Source organism: Manis pentadactyla, chromosome 14 (genome assembly GCF_030020395.1).
Source record: "Manis pentadactyla isolate mManPen7 chromosome 14, mManPen7.hap1, whole genome shotgun sequence".
Taxonomy (NCBI): Eukaryota; Metazoa; Chordata; class Mammalia; order Pholidota; family Manidae; genus Manis; species Manis pentadactyla.
The window spans coordinates 10,634,755-10,651,709 of record NC_080032.1 but is presented as its reverse complement, the minus strand read 5'-3'; the positions used below and the strand labels follow the sequence as shown (position 1 = coordinate 10,651,709).

Genomic DNA, 16,955 nt, shown 5'->3' with positions numbered 1-16,955 from the left:
ACTGTGGACTTCTTGGGTGGATGACATGGTTCACAGGGTCGGAGCATGCCCTCTGACTGTGTCCAGGGCTTGCTCTTTCAGAAACTATCAACAGCTGTCTTAGGAAACATCTGGTACAACTGAAGGCCCCTGTGGGGACTCTTCCGGAAGCCCTTGGAAGCCTGCACCTTGACCCATCACCAAATGAGTCAGCTGTGGCCCCTGGCTCCGTCCCCAGAGACACCCTGGTCCCGGGAAGCTGCCATTTGAGGTGTGTGTGTTATGGCATTGGGAACTTTGCCACCTGTGTCGTAGCTAGAAACCAGCTGACGTTTTTGCTTCTCTTCCTGGAAAAGTGCCAGGTAAATTTCTGGGTTCTTCTTCGTCACCTCCTGCCTTGGTCTTAGACACCGATGTTTGAAATCATCCAGCTCCTGGTTGATTTCATTACACACCCATGTTAGGTTGAAATCAATCATTCCTCCCTCCTGCAGATTCCCAGGAGTCACTGCTGGGTGTATGATCCTCTGTTTAGCCCACTGGAAATTGCGGTTCTGAACAGCCTTGGTATGGCTGTTCTCAGTGAGAACGAGGTAGGTGGGTCAGGGAAGGGGAGGGGAGCAGGAGGGCTGAGGAACTGCTGACTGAATGGACCCCAGGTCCTGCCCTGGCCACATATTCTCAGAACTAGCAGTCAATCCTTCCCACTGCTTGCTTGCTTTCCCAAGGCTTGTAATATATGACCTCACAGTCACCCACATTTTGGCCTATATTGTGCCCATTGGAAAAAAAAATGGGTTACACAAATGTCATGAGCCAGAACATGTTGTTTGTAGAATTCCAGTGAAAATTCTGTGTCCAGAAATTATGCCAAGTTGGTGTTTACTGTTAGCACTCAAAATAAAGAAGGCACATGAGGGCTTTCTGGTTGGGATTTACCCTGTCCCGGGGGAGGTGATAAAAGAGGACAGATCTGCCCTCTTGAAGTTGTAGTCTGGTCACATCCGAGCACCTGGCTGTGAGTTGTGGATAAATCCTCTGCCTGCCCCTCTATCCCCTGAAATAGTTTGGATTTGAAATTTCTGAGATCTCTGCAAAAATAAGAATCATTTCAGGCAGAACGCTGAAGCCAGTAGGAGTATATACTTGTGATTTTTGTTTTGCATTGTCTTGGGGATTATTGAATAATCATTTGATTCCTCTCTGAATCTGAAATTGCCATCTCATTGCTTACTAGGCCTGAGAGAGGAGAATCATTCACCTGTGCTGGCAAGGGCCTAAAACACTGCCCTTCAATTCAGACCATATTTTTTGAATTCCTGCTCTGTGCTAGGCAAAGAGCTTTGGAGAAACCAAGATAAAGGGGAGCCAGTCCCTGTCTACAGGGAGCCCACAGTCACATCCAGGTGTGTGGCCTGTAAGCAAGTCAGTGATGAATGGAACAGTAAGGCAAAGACGAGTACTAGGAGCTGAGACAGGAAGGCAAATCCAAGCTGTTGTGGGTGGGGGAAGGTTCCTGGGTCGGAGCTGGGGTTTAAAGGCCTACCAGGGGTTTGCTGGAGAGAAGGATCAGGATTGCAGAGCCAGCTGTTCAGGAGCCACTGCCAGTCTGCAGAGGAAAGCCACTGCAAGAAGAGTGGAGAGAGGAGAGGCCCAGAGGTAGCAGGGTCCAGACAGCAAAGGAAAGCCATGTTCCCTGCCACGGAGTTTGGCTGCAGAGCCATGGTTCTGAAGAGGGGCTCACAGGGGCTATTTGACAGAGGACTCAGTTATGATAGGGAGCTGCAGTGACACAGGAATCATGGAGGACTACAGAGCACAGTACATGCGGCACAGTAACCATTGCTGTCCCTCCTGCCTGTGCTGTCGCAGAGGCAAGAAAGCCCTTCATTGATCCAGAGCTTTCTGTGCTCGTGGGACACACATTTGTGAAGTAGACATGAGTTCTTTCCAGACGTCATGTTTCCCAACCTCTGGTTCCATATAATTTTATATACTTCATAGGTACTGCCACTCTATTCTACAGTAGGATTTTTTCTATTGGATACTTCAGTTTGCTTTCCTTTCAGCTCATTTTTTCCAGCTATAATTGACATATAACATTGCATTAAGTATAAGGTATACAGTATCATACACGTGCGTATCGTGCAGTGACTACCACAGTAAGGTTAATTACCACACCATCACCTCACCAGTAATTTCTTGTGGTGAGAGCCCCCAGCTCACTGTCAGTCTGTCCTTACCTCTCCCTCACCTGCAGTAAGTTTACATGTGTGTCTACTGTCCCCCCAGGAAGGAAAACGGAGTGTTTGTGGTGAGCCCACCATCTTTTACATGCCACACTGCGGGACGGCCCTGTACAACAATCTTTTATGGAGTAACTGGTCAGTAGATGCCCTTTCCAAGACGGTCATTATTGGGAACAGTTTCACAGGACTCCAGGAGAGGTAAGCCTGAGGATGCTGAGCTTCTGCCAGGCTGTGCGGTAAAGCCCGTTCCTCAGCTTGGCCCACGAACGGACAATGTTGCTGTGCCTGTTTCGTACTTGGAAATGTTTCTCCATAGGAAACTGGACAAAGGTTAGAGAAAGGAGACGACAGCCCCGAGTCAGACTGAAGCAAGTTACGGAATCTTTTCGCTCATAGCTCCTCCTCCCTTATGGACAGAAATGTTTTTTAAAAATGGGAAAAACCATTTGATTTCTCTTCTCACAGGCACATTCCCTCCTGTTCCACAATGCCTAGGTGTCTACTGTCCTTCCTCCCGTGATGAAATAAATGGCTGCAGTTACTGGGCAGTCACATTTCCAACTGATTATTTAACCTACTCTGTATCTCATTTTAAAAAATTCTTTATTTAAATCTTGTCTTTCTATGCCTTACGTTGAATAAAACCACTCTCATACCTCCTAATGATATTTTGTTCTAATTTTTTATTCTTAGATTGTTGACAAGGATTCTGCAGAAAAATTATCTCTACGTTGCAAAGGTATGTATCTGAAAGAAGGGACTGGGATGGAAAACTGTGGGATCTTCTTCTCCCTCCCTTACTGCGCTCCTTGACCCTCAGCATCACAGCTCAGCAGTCCCACTGCCCATGGACCTCCTAGGTCACCACACAGGGCATTTTAGTCAAAATATACTATCCCTAATTTTTTTAAAGGGTAACATGGGGTGACTAGTAAAGTGGAAATTGCCCCCAGAAGAGTGGGGTTGGCAGTGATGCTCAAGTTTTCACATTTCACCTTTGAATTTTTCTGCTCAGATTTTAAACGGACTGGAGGAGCTTGAGTTCCCTCAGACATCACAGTACATGGACATATTTAACGATACCTCCGTCCACTGGTTCCCTGTACAAAAGCTAGAACAACTCCCCCCAGATACTTGGGCATTTCGGGAAGAACCAGATTATCAGGACTGCGAGGACCTTGAAATTATCAGGAACAAGACAGGAGGGCTGTCGGCTATTGACCTGAACTCACTGTAACATATTGGGTGTGTCTGGCACCAGCAGCTGCTGTCAGAGACTAAAGGGAAGGCGCCATGGAGGGGCCGTATCTCATGAAGAAAAGGCAACCCTTCGCATGGCTCTCCTGGCTGGAAGGACTTGGTGTGAAAATGTACGCACCTCCCTCTCAAGTGGCCTTATCATGTTTTCCCTCCTTCTCTGGTGCTCCGGCCTGACGGGGAGTATCTCCTGAATAGAGAAGTTACTCTTTCAAAGGTGGTTTAAAACATCGTTTATTTACAGTACGCCCCTCGGAGGTGCAAGTGTGCAGCCTGCTGCAGCCCACCCAGTCTACTTGGCCATGTCAATCAGGCTCTGCAGGGAGGTGGGCACCCAGGTCTTCTCACCCTGGACGAACACCACTCCCCGGTCAATGTAGATGACGATGCGGCCAAAGGTGTAGAGCTGCTTGCCTTCATGTCGCTTCCCGATGACAGGCATGAAGACGATGTTGTGCTCCTCGGCCTTGGTCTCAATAAGGTCCTTGAAGTTCATGGGCACGGAGCTGGAGGCCACGCCGATGCCCCTCTGAGCCATGTTCTCAGCCTCCCGTCGCTCCTGCATGGCCTCGTACTGGAAGTCCTTCCTGCGCTCCGTGTGGGTTAGGTAGGCAATGTTCTCCCGTGCTCCAGGCTGCATGTAGGCACCTGGGGGATAGCGGGGGTAGGGGAGTAAGGAGAGGAGCTCTGACACGGAGACAGTTGGTGGGCCCTGGGCTGGGTGGGCCACAGGTGCCGTCTCTAGAACACCTCCTTGTGACTCAGAAGGGCAACTGTGCCTCAAAGACACAAAGCCCCAAAACAGATGAGCAGGTGCCTCGGGAGGGAAGTTCAGACACCTGGCAGGTATCACATAACAAGTGATCTCAAGATTTCTGGTCAATACCTATGAAACAGAGATTAATCTGCAAGAGAGGTATCCTTTTAGGGCTGGAAACCCCAATCGATACTCAGCTGGGGCCACTGTTCCATTCCCAAGATACCCTGCTCAGGTAGCTTTCACTGCATGCTGCCAAAGAGGCGGCTTTTAGAGAACCCTGAAAACATACGGCCTCACTAGTTATCTTCACCTGACCCATACAGGCCTCTGGCCCTGGAAGAACTTTAAATGTATTTGGGGGCTGAAACAGATATTGAAGGACCATAAATGCCAGTGTGACTGGGGCACAGTTGGGGCACAGTTCTAGGAGCTTGGGGCTAGGGTGGCTGAGGAAGAGTCTTGAAGGACCTGGATAAGTAGAGGGCACAGAAGTGTACCTGCCTCAGTAAATGCAGAGAATTCTAACTCTGTTCCTATAACAGGCTAAGTAGAAAGAAAAGCTCAGGAAATAAGACTGCAATCTCAGCTGCCACTTTTTAGCTGAGTGACCTTGAACATGCTCTTGGCCTTGTGGAGCTTATCTGTGAAACAGGATTAGACGGGTACTCCAGTGGCCTTTGCTTTGCCATGTGAACACACTATAACACGGACTGGTTGGGCTAGGCAGTGCCTGACCTAGAACTGAGTAGTGCTGGGAATAGATATTAAATGAACAAGTCAGCTGCCTACTTCTGACACCACAAAGATACCACCTACTGAGAGTTATGTACAAACAGTGACTCACTCCCTCTAGGTTTTTTAATAAAACCTAGAAGTAGGTATTATTACTGTTTTACAGGTAAAGAAAATGGGATAAGAGGTTAAGCAACTCCTGAGTACTAGCTGTGTGTCAGACCCACACAGTGAGCTGTTAAACACTTGATTAGCACTCCCAACACTGGCCAAGCAGATGCACGAATTACCCCCTAAAACACCGAGTAGCACAGTGGTTATGAAGGTGGGCCTTGGAGCCAGACCCACAGGGTGTGGGTCCAGCTTAAGTCAGTTCCCATTCGGGGGAAAGGCCCCTCCTAGTCACAGGAGAGCTGGGCAGTGTGTGATGGCTCTCTGCATAACCGGGTCTGGTGGGAAGAGCAGGTCCGTCGGAGCAGAGGGTGAGCCATGCTTTAGGCAGCCCACGGGTACCTGCAAACTAACTGTGTCATTTACATGTTCAGGAATGAAGAGCTCAGGGGCAGGACATCCAAAACAGAATCCCCACTCACCAACATTGGAGGACACAGCCCTGTTCATGATATCAAGTGCTTCATTAAATTTGTCTTTGACAGATGGGTGTGCCAACACTTGGTCTGAGAACATGGACTTCCAACCCAGGTACCACTTGGTGATCTCCTCATAATTTGGGCTGTTACTGAGCCAGGAGCACAGCACCTGCCAAATAGAAACAAATATGAAAACCTGGATCCAAAGTGGCAATAAATGGGAGCAGAACTTCCAAAGGGGCTGTTTGTTTCATTTAGATCCTGGTCCTGCCAGCTGGTGACACTTGTAGAGGTTTATAGGGGTTGAACAGTCCAACACTGAAGAGTGTGGCATCTGGAGTCAGCTCAGTAGCTGTGTACCTTGCATATGAACTCTGAGCCTCAGCCTCCCACCTGTACAATAGGGACACCACCATCCATACCCCAAAGGGCTGATGTAAGGAGCGGAGGTAACACAAATTAAGTGCTTAGAATAGCATCTGGCACACGGCAAATGTTCAGTCAGTGGTGGGTGCTGTTACTGCTGAATCCATTCCTACCCTGGCATGTAATTCAATTTGTGGTGTGATGATGGCACTATCTGACAGTTGTCTAAGGATCAAGCACCTGTAGTCAGACCCTAGCAGAAATCCTCCCTGTGTCCATCCCACCCCCAACAAAATAAAGCAAAACAAAGTGTACCTGCAGCCACTTGGGGAAGAAGTGCTTCTCAAGAAGCCCCACCAAGCTGGAGACCGAGATCATTCCTTCCCAGTCGATGACCCAATAGAAAGCGTCCATGTGCTGCTGGTGGGGGTTAATGACTAACTCTCCGAGACACATCCCTGCAAGAGACTCAGGCCTCTCAGGCAAAGCACAAAGAGCAGAACCTTCACCACAGAATGTCAGTCTTTGATCTGCTTTTAAAGCCAATTTTAAGCTCCTGATACGGCATTTCTTAAAAATCATTTTCTTTTCTAACCCAGCAATAACTCTTAATATATATTTAGGATCAAATACCACAAAAACTTCAGAACACCAATCCTGTTACTAAGAAGCCCAAAGAGGACCACTCAGGTACCAGGAGGCACACTGCGTCTGACACGGTCACTGCAGCCTTTGAGTCGCTGCCGTAAGGACCCTGGAATACATCTATATTCAGCCTAAGTGCACAAAACGGCCCCTCCTTGGTGGTGAGAAATAGCATCTGCTAAGCTTTTCAGTGACCAAAGACATTTCTTCAGAAGCACGATCGTTCCTCCTGGCCACAGAAACCGGGCACCAAAGCCGCTGGGCTTGGATGCATTGTCCCCATTTCCTTACCCAGCTTGGGCACTATGTTCTTGACCATGAATGCTTCCCAGGAGCCAGGGGTAAAGACATCTTTCCATGGCTGGAGGATGAGCTTGGCAGAGGAGTCGCTGGGGTGCCACTTCTGCAGGGCGCTGGACAGCTTGCTGCGGATGGGGGAGTAAAGCGGCTCCAGGCGCGCCTGCATGAGGGGCAGCCACGGGTGGATCCAGGAGTGGATGGGGACAGTGTCCGTCAGTGGGTTCCAGTTTTCTACCTAGAGACGGATGGGGAAAAGCAGTCCATGCAGCCTGTGAGGCAGTCACACGATGCATGTGTAGTAAATGGCGTGGAGGCCGCGTGCCCTCCAGGACCAGGTCCTCAGTCCTTTATGCTGCATTTTCCAAAACAGAGACACTGACCCATAAAATATGCCCATGCAACTGTATTAAATCTTAGAAATGGCACAATTCTAATTTTATGCAAGAAACCAAGAAAATGAACTCCCATCAAGGAGGGTTTTGGGAAGAGCAGTGCTGAGAAAAGCCTGGAGGTGACACAGGACAGTGGCTGTGTCAACAGAAACTCTTAACTCCAGGCGTTTCCACAGCACTGAGGCAATGGAGAGAAATGTCAAATGAGCCCCCCTCATTACTAATAACAGCCATTTGCCACCAGGCCCTACCTCCTTCTGCAGCTTGGGGAAGATAAGCTGGTCCAGGATGTTATCTAAGATCCACACGGGAATAATGTGCACCCAGCTGTCCAGAAAGTCCACCATCGGGTCACAGTTCCTTGGTTGCCACTGGGAAACAATATTTCGAACGAACGGCATCCAGACTTCCCATATCAGCCTGTGGGAGAAAGGCACAGGGCAGGCCGGCTGACTGCAGTCGGTTTCAAAGCCTACAAAGTATATCATCACCCACAGCACTAAAGTAAGGGAGAAAAAGGCAACAGCACACAAATCCAATCAGAGAAAACCATCAGGCACAGAGCCACAGCTTAAGCGACACCTCTGAGAGACCTCGCCTTTAACCCCCCACCACACCCCAAGCAGATGTGTGTCCTGTTCTTTCTCCCTGTGCCGTTTGCATCCTGGCTTTGTTTGTCCACTTCCTCGTTCGCCGGCTGCCTTTTCCTCACCTACTTACCGCGGACAGCGGCTGCTTTCCTCCGGGGCAGCCCAGCACCTAGCCTGTGCACGACCCTTACAGACACCCGGCAGGTGCAGGGCCGGCGGGGAGCAGAGGGCTAGTCCAGGCCAGCCGCCCCGCCTCCCCAGGCCCCCAGGACAGGTGGCGGGAGCTCAGGGCCTGCCCTGTGCCAGTACCTGTGAAAGGCGTCTGCTGAGAGGTCCTGGCTGCTGTGGGACAGGAGCTGATCGTTCTCCAGGAGGCTTTTCCACTTGGAGATGACCTCGGTGCCGTAAGTGCAGTCCTGAGGAGGAACTGAGGCTGAGAAGCGGGGAGCTACCCAGCCCTCCTGCCCTCTGGGCAACCTCTGAGCCCAGACATGCCCCCCGCCCAAGGCGGCGAGGCGGACTTCCCCAGCAACTCACCCTGAGGGGGTCCCATGCCTTGAAGTACTCCTTCATGAGCGGGTAGACGATGGCCACGGCCAGGTCCACGCGGTCGGACATCCTGTACTCCTCGTAGTACTTGTCCTGCAGGGTCTCGAAGATGCGGGCGCACTCACCCAGGGTGAGGGGGCTGCCGCAGCGGGGCTGCATCCGCCGCTCACACTCCTCCACCGTCTGCAGCACCTCGCTCAGGTTGGAGATGGCCCGCTCCTCATGGTCCAGGACCTCCGACATCTTCTCCAGCTCGTGGGAGAGGTTGACCACCATGTCCCGCTCGTACTGCAGCTGCCGGTCATTCTGGATGATCTCCTGCTCTGTTAGGTCGATGAGCAGTTGCAGGTTGTGCTCCAGCTCAGGCAGTGCGAAGCCCGCGGCCTTGGCCTCTCTGCCGGGCTGCGGTGGCTGCTGTGGCTGCAGCGGCAGCCCGTCATCCGGGACGCTGTGCTTGTGGCTGATCTGGCTGTAGCTGTAGTAGACCTTCTGCTCCCGGCCAGTCATGTCTATGACCTTGGAAAACATCGCAGAGGGCAAAACAGTCGGGTGTGATAGACAGTTCTAGACCAGACCCCTCTGGGCAAACCAGGTAAGAAGACTGTGGGAGGACTGACGACACTTGAGTACAGACTACTTGCGATGAAGGTACATTTTCACGGAAAAGTAGAGGTTCTGCTGATCAAAGCAAGTAATAAAATAACACAACCAAGATACCACATTTTAGTTAAAGAATACATATTTAGGCAATGATCTCGTAGGGATGTACATGTAGGTGTTAAAATTGGTAATTTTTTGGGAAAGAAGGAAGCTTTTTTTTATCCTTTTGCCTATTTCCTCATTTTCTAAAATGTACTGTACACTAGCCTGTAATAATAGTTTTTAAATTTAAAAACAAAATGAAACAGACAAAACAGCTGCTGACAAAGGCAAGCTAGGATATGAGCTAATTCCAACATGATAAGCACACTGAGGAAATCTGAATATGGACTCTACTTCTGAAACAGGATTATTTGTCACCACTTATTAAAAGTGTGATCCATGAACCACGTGCATTAGAATCACTTCGGGGAAAAAAAACAAACAGAGTCCTCAGGCCTAATCTGGATCCTGGGACCTGGGCGTCTGCGTTTCTCATCAGCTTCCTTTCCCCAGCTGATCTGATGCACGACACCCTGACATTTGACCTCACGTGACACACACTGGATCTCCTACACCAAATGACAACAGACAACTGTCACCCCTGCTGTTTGGCTACTTGGGGGAGTAATGGAAAACCTAAGACTGTATATACACTAACAGTGGCTGAAAATTCAATCTGTTTTTTAAAAAAATATTCAGTGTTGGTATGTCTGAGGACTCTGTCCTGTACTCCTGGTCAGAGAATAGGTGCACCCTTCCCAGGTTTTAAGAGCCTTAAAAACGTTACTATTCTTTAACCCAGTGATTGTACTTTTAGGAATCTATCCTTTCAAAATGTGTGAAAGAGACACAAGTCTTTTGTACAAAGTAGCATGCCACAAACCCAAACTGAACCAGAAAAACGTAAAGACCTAGCAGTAGAGGTAGGACTGAGCAACAGCACAGCTGCTTGGGAACAATACACCCACTGCAGACACAAGTGTTGAGTAATGTGGAAGCTCATAAATTCACTGACTCCAGAAAGATAGGAAATCTGTTTGATTTACCGCTATAGTGCCCAGAGTGGGAACCTGATAACTACCACTGAATATGAGTGCAGCAAATGGCAACACGCTGCTATTGAGAGAAAAGTGGGATTAAAGAAAGGCCTGGAGAGAAGACCCAGAGGGACCTTAGAATGTTTGATGATTGATCCTGGTGTGTGGGGTACCTCTGTGTTTTCCAACACCCCATCCCAGACCAGCTGTTCAAGGGCTTCCGTACCTTGACCTGAGAAAGTTCCTTCTGGGGAGCCGCGAGCTTCTTGCTAATCCTGCCTTTGGCCTTCAACTCTTCTACTGTCTTGTAAGAATATTTGGGCTTCTTCTTGCTTCCACTGGGGTCTTTTCTCCACTGGCTCAGCTCCTTCTGAAACTCCTGAACCAGGGGGATGCAGTCAGTCACAATAAGAGAGGCCCACTTTTTAAAGCAAATGAGGCCACTGAGACCATTAACAGGCATTCACCAGCCCCTCAGATTTTCACAAGGTCCTGTGCTAAGGATTGTGCCTGCAGGACACTAAAACCACCTACTCTTGGACACCAAAGAATGAGGTAGCCGGCAGGTCTATCAGAGTAGAAGGAGAAATACAAAGATAAAGTCAACATTTCCTGAGCATCTACTATGGGCAGGCACTATATTAGTTTTAAATTTAGATCATTTGAAACTTAGAAATACAACATAAAGGATTTTTTAAGTACAAATCTTGGTTCTAATTTTAAAAAGTAAACAGGCAGGCCCTTGTTTGGGCAAAGGTATCTTACAATCAGGGTCTGCAAAACTTATGTATGAAGATCTCAGGTAAAGGAGGAAACTTATTACCTCTTCAGCTTCTTCTTCTGAATCAACCACAGGGAAATCTTGGAGCGACTGAGTGGTACGCTCTGAGCCATAAGCTCCCACAGCACCTTTTCCCTTTCGCTGTTTGGCTTCAATCGGGTTAATGATACCTGACAGATTTCAGCAGAAGATAAAAAGGGAGACTTCAGATCACAGCAATTCCTGTGAATTGCTCAGTGAAATCACACGTCCTTGGTCTTACACACAATAACCCACTACTCCGGAAGGAGAGCTCTGCTGTGTCCTTGGAGCACTGTTCAGGTTCTGTGCGATTTGAAATTTCTGTGCGTATTTATGCTGCCACAGAACAGGCTGCTGATACGAGGTTATTTCCATTTCTACTTGGACTAACTTTTTAGTGGACTTCAAGAAAAGAGAACAATTCATTAATAACTGGGAATTCTGGCACATTAAATTCTATACTTTGCTCATTTGGAAGGTTTAGCAAGGTTAAGAGTAGTTAATTCCGAGAATATAACAATTCTGATTGAAGCATGGTTTATCTGCAGTTTAACATGAGATACCATCCATTTCAGTCAGTCGTTCTATCCCCCAGGCTCAACTTGTTTTATAGCATGAATAAATGGTTTTTCACATAAAAGAGTTTATGGACAGGACTACAATATTTCAATGAAGATTCCCTCTAACTCCAAACTCTGTGCTCCACCCCATCCAGGTAGTACTGTTGAAACAAATTAGGACAGTCCCCTCATTCTTGTTTTCCAGGTCACCATTTCAATCTTCATTCAAGTTTATTGATTTTTCCATCAGTGTTTTCAATACAATGTTTTCAATCAAAGCTAATGTTTTCAAAACATAATGTGGATTGAACTTGAACAGTTATTTAGGGGGTAGAATCTGAAGTATAGAGAATACTGTGGTTTATATCCAGTTGGTGACTGCTTGTGGGAAACAGGTCAAGAAGAGGGGAAACTAGTCCCTGCGGGAAGAACCCACATGCTTGGTCGGAGTGGCTTTGGTATCAAAGGGATGAGGACATGGGAGGAACTTACTGGAGCAAGAGGACAGAGGGCGGCTGTGCTACTGAGCACAGATGGAGGCGGCCACACGGGAATCGCTTCGTTCAGTTTACAGCTACATGCCTCTCAGCTTAAAAAGCTATATACAGTGTTTTGATAGTCCTGAAGACAAATAACTGTCCAATTATTTGCAATGAGCAAATAAGTGTTCTGCTTGTGAGCAAGTGCTACAAATTCCCCAAAATGCCCAAGAAAAGTAAACCAGTGAAGTGGGTGGGGAAAGGAAGACAGTGGGGAGTGGTGGAGACTGCTTCCAAGAGAAGGCCAGGAGCACTCCTGGAGCAGCTGTGATTCAGTGCACCAAGTACTGCCAGCCAAACCTAAAATTTTAGGTAAAATTCTTTGATTTTTAAATATCAGCAATGAATTCAGTTTTTATAGAAACACTGGACAGGCAAAAGAAGAAGTCCCTCTTCAGCCTGTCTTCAGCCTGCCACAGCCTGTTTTAGTCCCTAATCCTTTTCCTCCTGCTGAAACAAGTATTTTATCTGAGTTTGATAAAGCAATGTAGCTTAGGAGCACAACGGTCTGGTGCTGGCAGACCAGGCTGTGGAGTTATTTTTACAAGAGAGAAAGCAAGCCGCTCCCCAAACTTGTTCTTTGCTCAGCCTTGTGTCCCTCCTGCAAGACTACAGAGCAGTGGTGCCACACCTTGCGCATTCTTCCCGAGGCCCCTTCCAGGGACGTAGCCCATCTTCTGAAGAAGCTTCTGTCCAATTCCTTTTGTGTGTCTTTCCCAACTACCAAAATCCATGAAAGACTTGGTTCCTCCTGCAAAGCCTTTCTGGCTGGGTTTAAAATTGCCACCCTGAGAAGAAGGAAAATCAAAGTTTAGTTGATGGAAAAAGAAAAGGAAGCAAACACCTAAGAGAGTAGGTTTTCCTATCTGGCTGATAGGAAAATGGCCTGGCAGCCACAGAGCATTAAGAAAAGTGTCACATAAACTGAAAATGTATCTGTGCTGTATCTTAGGAAAGAAAAGAGACTGCATTGCACACTTGTGCCACCACAAGGAGAAACCCACACAACCTGCCTCCAGCTCAGCCCCAGGAGATGCTTGGAACCCAAGGACCTTGCAAGGATATCACTAAGGTCACAGTCCTGGAGTAAAGGTGCTACCGTTTTCAACTTCTTGGGTCCGAAATCCTTAGGAAAGTCATCCTGCTTAACAGGTTTCTCTTCATCATCGGAATCTTCCAGCTCTGCTTCCTCCGCTGCCCCTTTCTTGAGGCCCGCACTGATGAAGTTCACCGGTGCAGAGTAGTCTCGGGCCCTGAAAGCAAACACAGCGCCGCACGGATTCCGTGAAGAACCCTCCGGAAGCTGCCCCTCACAGGAGCTCTGCTGGCCAGAGCTCGCCAGAGCAGACTTATAGGCATCCATTTTAAAAGAGCAACATATATACTTATGTCACAAGGGCCCCAGATCTAGCTCTCTGTAATCACATTTAACATTTTACCTGTAGTGTTCAAGTCAGCTCTAGGCCAGAAAGTTATCAATATCAATGCAGAGTTGCTTAAAAAAATCAAAGTATGATCCAACTTTCCTTTTACATTTTTAAAAATTAATGTACTTTAAAAAGCATTTGTCTCATTCATACATTTTCAAGTACAAAAATCAAATTCTGATAGAAATCATAAAATACATTAGTAGATTGTATTAATGGAAAGCATATTAACAATGACATCAATCAAACGTACAAAAACTTCATGTCCATTAAAATTATTTGAATATGAAAACTAAGCAAAAATAAGCAGTTAACTCTGTGAGATTGAAAGTATTGACTTTAACCCTGATTGGCTCAGGAACAGTACTTAGAATAAGTCATTACCCATGGGTCCTTCTTGTGTAAATTGAAGCTGATACCTTTGTATTGTGTGGTTAAAGGAACACAGAGAAAATAGTGAATAAAAAACCTTGGAAAAACTGCAGAAGAAAGAGATGCTGCATAAAATGACTAACCTAGTAATTAAACATCCCGTGGCAGCACTAAAATTCAGATTTAAGCTTTTCCTAAAAGATGTAATAAAATTTTGTGGTTAGGAGCCCAACCACTAGAGTCAGATGGGCCCAGATCCTCACAGGATAGCTGTGTGACTTTTGGCTGTAGTTTTTAAATCTGTAAAACAGGATGATAATAATGGTTCCTTTCTCATAAGGTAAATGAAACCAGGCATGAAAAGAACCCAGAACAAGTATGTTGGTTGCTGTTATTATCTTATGATTATGCAATTCTTGACCTGTGATTTACTTATCATCCACAGTTAGATGTCCTTCCCAGATGAGAAGGGGTTGAACTAATCTCTCCACTCTTTCTCCCTAACCTCCTTTTTGAAAAAAGCACAATCTCAATGGGCTGGAGCCTACAGGCCATAGACAGGACAGGGAGACAAACCCAAGCCTGCTGCACCCTCAGCCATGGCACAAGACTTCACACTGAAGAGCAGACTTTCTGCCTGAATCCCCATCTCCCCTGCCACTACCTTAGCCGGGGCCTCCAGCACCTCTGCAGGACCAATGCCTCAACCTCCTCACAGAGCTTCCTCTCCCCCTGTGGCTCTGCACTAGCTCTGCACACTACAGGAGTCTTCTCCAGACATAATCCCACCCCATGGCATACCCTCTCTACCACAGTCCCATGGGCCTCTTCTCAAATCATGCTCCCTCTCTCCAGTCCAGCCCACAAAACCTTTCCTACCCTCCTGGAAACCCTGTTGCCTCCCACCAAGGGTCTCTGCATACTTACAATTCTCATACCACCTTAGGTACCTTCATAGAAGCTCAAGGGTTGCTCCTTCAGAGAAATCTTTTCTGACCTCCCAGAACAGGCCAAACACCCTAAACTGTACTCTCTTTAGGTCCTAAACCACAGTTACAAACTTGCATTGTGTAAGTTATTGACTGATTCCTGTCTCTGTCCACTAGAGGCTGGGCTCCTAGGAGGCAAGGCCTGGGTCCACAACATGCGTAATTGCTCAGTAAATACCAAGTGATGATTACGTCGGTGGAAGAGCGGCACTCCAGCCTAAAGAGGGCACTGGACCCCTCCAGCTGAGGTCCCAGGAAAGGGACCCAGTAAGGCCAGAAGAGAAGCGTATTTAGCAGGGTGTCGCCCCAGCTCACTCTCTATCTTCCCTCTTCCCTAAAACAAAAGGAAGCAGCCCCACGCCAGCCAGTACCGTTTGCCTCCAAAGCTGGGCCTCTCTTCATCTGAATCTCGCTCTGCCCACACTCCGTAGGTGGCCTCTTCCTTGGTCTGCCAGTGGCGCTGCCGGTTGGGGTTGAATTCATTCTGGAGATCCCAGTCGGTGATCTCAAAGTTCTCCCGTTCGTCATCGTCATCATCCATGTGGCCTTCCCCGCCCCTGTACAAGTGGGACAGTGACATGGCCAATCACTAAAGGAGGGATAAAAAGGGCACAGTCTGCGGTAAGTCCTGAGAGCAGCAGAGAGCTTCCCTGGGAGTTCATACTTCCCGCTGCCTTCAGAGCTTCCTCCAAATCAAAGTCCGTTAAAATCACTGTTCAATAAAGCAGACATTAAAAATATATTTTTTAGAAAACAATCAGTACTAAAACAAAAGACTAGTCCCAACAGTCTGTGATTCTTATGTATTTCCTTGTCCTAGTCAATGTCACAAAACATCACACACACACATATATATACAAACCACCTAAAATAGGTATGTTAACATATATCCTGTTGCCTCAGAAATTGGGTGGCCATCTTCCTGGGCTCCAGAGTTTTATTTCATTTAGTGTTGAGGAAAGAGTTATCTGGACCCTTGGTGGTCCTGGAAAAGTTATCTCTTTTTAGATTATACTTTCTGAAATACTTGATGAAAATCTAAGACCTAGTCTTTCTCCCAAAACATGAGCCTCTTCTGATAAGCTGGAACGCAGTAATAATCAGGAACACTACCTTAACAGGCATCTGTGGACTGCAATAGAGAATTCAACTCGCGGTGGCTGGATGACAAGATTCAAGTTTCTTAAATGGATTAACTACTGTACCAACCTTTGAGAATGCCTGTTAGGCAGATTCAAGAGATGATGTTGATGCTGAAAGAACTAGAGTAAGTGCTCAAGGAACAATTGCTGTTACTGTAATCCCATGATTAGGTTCATCAGTACTATTGCTGGATTAGAGAATGAATCTAGCAAAGTGTGTGAAATCAGGCACTAAAATCACAGCCTGAGTTCAAATCCCAACTCTACCAGGTACTCAGTGTGTAAGTATTAAATACACACGAAGTGCCAAACATGACTGATGCACTACACTGTAATACATTAAACCTGTAACAGCAGTTGTAACTCTTATCTTACTAGTTGCTGCGAGCAGCCTTCAGGGACAGGGGTTCACTACTTGCACAGTCTACTACTGCCACTACTTCTGGTAGGTTTCAGAAAGCTCCCCCTGCTTATTTTACTCACTGGCGCGCTGGCTGGGTGCTGACGGTCCCAACCTCATCCAGGGATGCAAAGGAGGGAAATGTTCTCAGTGGAGTGCGGAGTCCCAGATACGTGGGAGTCAATAATATCGCTGCCTCCTTGGGCATAGAGCATGGTAATAATCACGACTGTCACGAGTGGCTGAGTACCCGCTGGACGCTTCAGGCCGATAATCTAATGTAAACATCAAAACGCTTCTACGAAGTAGGTACTGTTACTGTTTTCATGCTTCAGATAAGAAAAATGAAGCTCCGAGAAGTTAAACAAGCTGCCTGAGGTTCTACTGCTGGCAGGGCTCGAAAGCAAAGGGCATGAAGCCACAGTCCGGGTTTCGCGCTGGAGGCTCGGTCCGTAAACCCACCAGGCCGAGGACCGCCTCCCCGAGCCCTCGCACCTCCTCCCTCTGGAACGGACTCACCCTTGTCCGCATCCCACTCCCCCAGCCCCGCTTACCTCTCCCGGGTCGCCGGTACCGAAGACAGAGCCTCACTCAAGGAGGCAAACGAGCGGCTGTGGCGGCCGGAACCCGGATGTG

At 47.6% G+C, this 16,955-nt stretch overlaps 2 protein-coding genes across 6 annotated transcripts in view; one reads left to right on the top strand and one right to left on the bottom strand.

Moving 5' to 3' along the window:
- SRRD (SRR1 domain containing) overlaps nt 1-5,804 on the top strand; it is a 9,652-nt gene extending 3,848 nt beyond the window's left edge. For 2 of the 3 annotated variants that reach the window (XM_036908959.2, XM_036908958.2), the window contains 6 exons: nt 82-341; nt 474-572; nt 2,272-2,426; nt 2,922-2,967; nt 3,244-4,092; nt 5,523-5,804. In XM_036908959.2, coding sequence (XP_036764854.2) covers nt 82-341; nt 474-572; nt 2,272-2,426; nt 2,922-2,967; nt 3,244-3,465 — 782 coding nt within the window. In that variant the 3' untranslated portion in view covers nt 3,466-4,092; nt 5,523-5,804. Of the gene's footprint in view, nt 1-81; nt 342-473; nt 573-2,271; nt 2,427-2,921; nt 2,972-3,243; nt 4,093-5,522 lie in introns of all 3 variants that reach the window. The other variant, XM_057491580.1, reaches the window with a different exon arrangement.
- Nucleotides 3,703-16,955, bottom strand: TFIP11 (tuftelin interacting protein 11). 3 transcript variants are annotated; one of them, XM_036908949.2, is made up of 14 exons: nt 16,874-16,900; nt 16,403-16,518; nt 15,149-15,334; nt 13,089-13,242; nt 12,621-12,777; nt 10,912-11,039; nt 10,315-10,467; nt 8,398-8,925; nt 8,170-8,276; nt 7,522-7,690; nt 6,870-7,113; nt 6,249-6,391; nt 5,571-5,736; nt 3,703-4,133 (listed from the first exon to the last, which is right to left on the bottom strand). In XM_036908949.2, the coding sequence occupies exons 3-14, from the start codon at nt 15,316-15,318 to the stop codon at nt 3,778-3,780; spliced, it is 2,475 nt and encodes an 824-aa protein (XP_036764844.1). In that variant the 5' UTR covers nt 15,319-15,334; nt 16,403-16,518; nt 16,874-16,900; the 3' UTR covers nt 3,703-3,777. The 3 variants fall into 3 exon arrangements, with proteins under 3 accessions (XP_036764844.1, XP_036764842.1, XP_036764841.1); XM_036908947.2 differs by lacking the exon at nt 16,403-16,518 and having other exon boundaries at nt 16,874-16,955; XM_036908946.2 differs by lacking the exon at nt 16,874-16,900 and having other exon boundaries at nt 16,403-16,542.

What these genes read in the sequence shown, in the direction of transcription:
- TFIP11 (XM_036908946.2), bottom strand. Translation starts at nt 16,527, where the DNA reads ATGCCCAAGGAGGCAGCGATATTATTGACTCCCACGTATCTGGGACTC. An exon ending in AGCACCCAGCCAGCGCGCCA is followed by an intron (nt 15,335 to 16,402) that starts GTGAGTAAAATA and finishes CCACTTGTACAG; the next exon opens with GGGCGGGGAAGGCCACATGG. An exon ending in GACCCAAGAAGTTGAAAACG is followed by an intron (nt 12,778 to 13,088) that starts GTAGCACCTTTA and finishes CCTTCTTCTCAG; the next exon opens with GGTGGCAATTTTAAACCCAG.